This window comes from Solanum dulcamara, chromosome 6, assembly GCF_947179165.1.
Source record: "Solanum dulcamara chromosome 6, daSolDulc1.2, whole genome shotgun sequence".
NCBI lineage: Eukaryota > Viridiplantae > Streptophyta > Magnoliopsida > Solanales > Solanaceae > Solanum > Solanum dulcamara.
In genome coordinates this window covers 62,854,707-62,859,716 of record NC_077242.1, presented here as the reverse complement: position 1 = coordinate 62,859,716, position 5,010 = coordinate 62,854,707, and the positions used below count along the sequence as shown (strand labels likewise).

Sequence of the window (5,010 nt, the reverse complement as noted above, 5' to 3'; positions counted from 1 at the left end):
ATTGACAAGAGAAATATAAAAATGAAAATACCCATAGCAAACGAAACTATAACTATGGAGCGTAATCGGGGGCAGCTCGACAAGCCTAAAAAAAGGCATTAACCTTAGGCCACCTAATTTGAGGGGCCTCATTTTTTAAGCAATAATAGGTTATAAGATATATTTTTTAAAAAATATTGAGTATTATTTATAAAACAAATATAAACTTTTCATATAAGGGAGATTAAGTGCACCGGACTGCCCTTTTTTTGACAAATCTATAATACTATATGTCTCAAGAAAGATTAAATGGATTGACTATAATAAGTTTTATTAAAAAAAATTAAAATTTAAGTTCTCTATTCGAATTTGGCTTTAGGCCCCTGATATGTTTGAGCAGCCCCTGAGCGTAATTAGACAAACTACATCTAAAGAGCATAATTAAGATATTTATAATGCCTATTTGTGAAATTTCCTCTTTCAGAAATAACTTTTTTGCCTCAATGAGGTAGGTATAAGTTTTGCGTACGCTCTACCTTTTTCACACCCTATCCATGAGATCACACTAAATATGTTATTGTTGTTATTGAAATGTTTATTTTCTGCGAGGTTTGATTTCTAAAATAAAATAATTGTCGCACGAAATCATTTTCAACAAGGCCAAAATCCTCATATTTTTTGACTTTGTCCATAATTTTGTTGCATAAGGACATAGTAGAAGGTTGACTAATATGCACATAGTTGGGGAAATAAATTGAGCGAGAAACATAAGAAAGAAATAAAAGACGTGCCAATAATATAAATTTGCAGGTGAATGGTGTTTACCACATGAATCACCCTCTTGTCCATGTCGATGTAGATATATGTGGATAAAAATATAGATTAGGTTTGGAAAATAAAAAGAGAATCAAGCTTTAGTCTCCTTTTCTGTATTTATTTATTAGAACATACAAAGTCGTTTGCGTGGTCTTCTCAAACTCTATTCTTATTCCAAGTACTAAATTAATTGCTATTTAAGCACGTTAGCTTTTAAATTTCTAAACAATAGATTAATATTTTTTGTTTTTCAAACTGTATCTAGTATCAACATTGAAATTCGATTAATTCCGACTAATTTAAATTTACGCCACGTAACTTCTTTCTCATTCGGAGGAATGCTCCCTATATAGAATTTTTTCATACTTAAGTCTCGAACTCCAAAAAACAGTAATTCATCGCACCACATGCTTTTAAATAGTTAGTACTACCTCTTCATTCATAGCTCAATCATTCTTGTTTGCTTTAAAGTTAAAACAATGGAGAACCAATACTCTTCCTACTTGTTCTACTTAGCTATCCTAGTGTTTTTTACTCCAATTTTATTCAGATATTTTTTCTATAGAAGAAGAAATCTACCTCCAAGTCCATTTTCTTTTCCAATAATTGGTCATCTTTACCTTCTCAAAAGTACTCTGCATCTGACTCTGACATCTTTATCAGCTAAATATGGCCCTGTTTTATACCTCAAATTGGGCTATAATATGCCTGTAATTGTTGTGTCTTCGCCGTCTGCTGTTGAAGAATGTTTAACCAAAAATGATGTCATATTTGCAAACAGACCTAAAACATTGGCTGGTGACAAGTTCACCTTCAATTATATTGTCTATGTTTGGGCACCCTATGGACAGCTTTGGAGGATTCTTCGTCGTTTAACTGTTGTTGAATTGTTCTCTTCACCGAGCCTCCAAAAGACTTCTACTCTTAGAGATCAAGAAATTGGAATTTTTATCCGTTCCTTGTACAGATTCTCAAAGACTAGTAGTAGTAGTAGTAGCAAGAAAGTGGATTTAACCAATTGGGCTTTTACTTTGGTTTTCAACCTGATGACCAAAATTATTGCTGGAAAACATATTGTGAATGAGGAAGATATTGGTATGGAGAAAGGGATAGAAATGATTGATAAACTTCGAGGGACTTTCTTAGTTACTATTCCATTCTTGAATATGTGTGATTTCTTGCCAGTTTTGAGGTGGTTTGGTTACAAAGGGCTTGAGAAGAAGATGGATATACTTCACAATAAAAGAAATGAATTCCTCAAGGGTTTGCTTGATGAATTTCGACACAATAAAATTAGTGGTCTAAAGCCAAATCATACAGTTGGTAACATGGAGAATAAGAAAACTACCCTAATTGAAACTCTCTTGTCTTTCCAAGAATCAGAGCCTGAATTCTACACAGATGATATCATCAAAAGTATTATGCTGGTTGGTATCCCCTTATTTTTACCTTCTTTTTTTTTTACCACATTGTTTTCGAAATGTTCTTTGATGTTCCACCAAAAAAAATAAATTGAAATTAGACTTTCATCTAACTTAGATGTGACTGCTCAAAGCTTTCTTGGTTGCCTAAGTTACAACTTACAACAACAACAGTGGGATATGGGAGGGTAGAGAGGTGTTTCCGAAAGAATATGGTTGCCTAAGGTGACTTTGAATAATAGAGGTTAGGGGGGGGGGGGGAAATGTCTTCTCAATTGTATATAGAAAGGGAGTCCAAATTGAATGGTTTATATTCTTTTCTCTGCTGTCACTTTCAAGTGCTTGAATTCCATGTGCATTATATCTGAGCGGATATTCAAAATAAGTGTTCTGATCAGGAGATTTATTCAAAATTTCGAGAGTATGGGTGTATTAATATGAAAAGATGGATATAAGATATAAATTTGATCTATTCGACTTTTAGGTTCTTAACACTGCACTATTAAGAACAGATGAATTTAAGATAAAAATTTGATCCTTTTGACTTTTAGATTCTTAACACTGAACCTATTACCGTGCTAAAAAATATTAGTAATATTCAATGTGACACACTTGAGGTATTTGAAAGATTAAAACAAAAGGACAATTTTTTTTTAATTGAAATGCTAAAAGTGTTACCAATAACCATTTGGAGAGGTGTTAGGAAACTTTAGAAAGAGAAAAAAAATATAAATATAAGATTTAAATTTCTAACCTCACTTAGAGAGGTGCACCAATCATCATCACGCTACACATTTATATTTAAATATATTTTTAAAAATATAACACTACTATATATGATCTAGGGAGGGGAGCACGGGTTCACTTGAACCCACGGAATCCCCCAGATACGCCCCTGACTCATTTCATTCTTGTTACCGGCCATTTCCCTTCGTTTAGATTGTTAGAATAAACAAGAAGCAAGAACAAAAGATTGTGTACCTTAATGCAGTGGAAGAATCGTTGATCTTGCTACCAAAGTCCAATTTTGTATCACTAGGAAATAAAGCTTTGAATTCACAAACTAGATGTCTTGTGCATGTGTTGTTAAAGATTTAGCAAAGAAGAAAGAGTTCTCTGTTATATTACAAAAGCAGCGTGTCTTTTCTCTATATAAAAGAGTAGAATAAGTTATAGGAAAAAAAAAACGGATTCCCCACCCCCGCCCACCCCCCCACTCCCACGTTGATAACCGTAGGTTACTAGAAGAGGTGTGGTAACTTCCCACTTAAACTCTTCTTATCTTTTCCTCCTAACCGGGCTGGATTAGTCCACATGGGTGACTCGCCCAAAATAAATATCCAACATAGATTATTATGTAGTTTTCATTCTGTGTGATATATATTTTCTGACGAAAGTGTTTTATGTGGATGCACTTCCAGTTCTCTCTAGTTTTCTCTGGCAATAGTACTTATATTCTACTATAGGGTAGAGAATTGGCATAATCAGAGTAGGAGAAAATACTTTTCACTTTGTTACATGATTGCATTTCCTTGGCAGTGGTAGCACTAGTTTTAATTCTTTTCTGTTAACTTATAAACTTTGCCTATCATTTTCGATGTACAACATGAGCACTTGCTCTTGCAGTGTGAACAAGAAATCCAGGACTACTAGTATTATTCAACAAAATGTAGATTGTGTCTGTTTAGATAAAAGGTATGACAGGCTGCTTTTATCGGCATGCAGGTCGTTTTTGTTGCAGGAACAGAAACCTCGTCATCGACAATCCAATGGGTAATGAGGCTTCTTTTAGCTCACCCTGAGGTATTGCATAAGCTAAGATCTGACATTGACAGCAAAGTGGGGAACAAGCGCTTGCTAAATGACTTTGATCTCACCAAGCTTCCATATTTGCGTTGTGTTGTCAATGAGACGATGAGATTATACCCTCCGGTACCACTTCTATTGCCTCATTATTCAACTGAAGATTGCACTGTGGGAGGATATGATGTACCAAAACATACAGTGCTTCTTATCAATGCTTGGGCAGTTCACCGGGATCCCAAAGTTTGGGAGGAGCATGAAAAGTTCAAGCCGGAGAGATTTGAGGCTACGGAAGGGGAAACAGAAAGGTTCAATTACAAGCTTATACCGTTTGGAATGGGGAGAAGAGCTTGTCCTGGAACTGATATGGGATTGCGAGCAGTTTCGTTGGCTTTAGGTGCTCTTATTCAATGCTTTGATTGGGAAATTGAGGAAGAGGAAAGCTTGGAAGCAAGCTACCATTCTAAAATGAGTATGCAGAACAAGGCTTTGAAGGCTGTATGCACTCCGCGCCAAGATCTTGTCGAGCTTCTGTCCCAGCTCTGAGACAGTGTTATGTATTTCTGAATATAATCCATCTTGTGTAACCACTCTGCTGAACTTGTATAGTAGCAAATGTTGTAAAACTGAATCATGATTATGTGAGAAATAAGAATATAGATCCAAGGTTATGTAATGCTAATCTGTTATAAGGTGTTTTTGGCTCTCTTAGTAGTTATTTGAGAAATAAAAGTGCAGAAAGATTATCTGTTCTGGTTAACCTAATTAATATTCTCTAAGCTTCATTTAAGTTGTACATTCTAAGCATTATATTTTTCTTGTTTATGGAAAACTTACCAACACTGGTAGGGATTATACCTCTTTTACCTAACTAAACGCAAGAAAACTCTCTACCTGTAATGATCCAACTACTCATTTTTGAGTTTATAATGTAGTACTTGAATTGAAATAAGAAAAAATTCGAGACATGAATTGGGAATTTTATCGTTAC

At 34.7% G+C, this 5,010-nt stretch overlaps 1 protein-coding gene across 1 annotated transcript; it reads left to right on the top strand.

Annotated features, from left to right (window-relative positions):
• Positions 1–1,174: 1,174 nt before the first annotated feature.
• LOC129891251 (cytochrome P450 81C13-like) lies at positions 1,175–4,784 on the top strand. The gene is made up of 2 exons (XM_055966541.1): positions 1,175–2,222; positions 3,942–4,784. The coding sequence occupies exons 1-2, from the start codon at positions 1,275–1,277 to the stop codon at positions 4,563–4,565; spliced, it is 1,572 nt and encodes a 523-aa protein (XP_055822516.1). The 5' UTR covers positions 1,175–1,274; the 3' UTR covers positions 4,566–4,784.
• Positions 4,785–5,010: the final 226 nt, after the last annotated feature.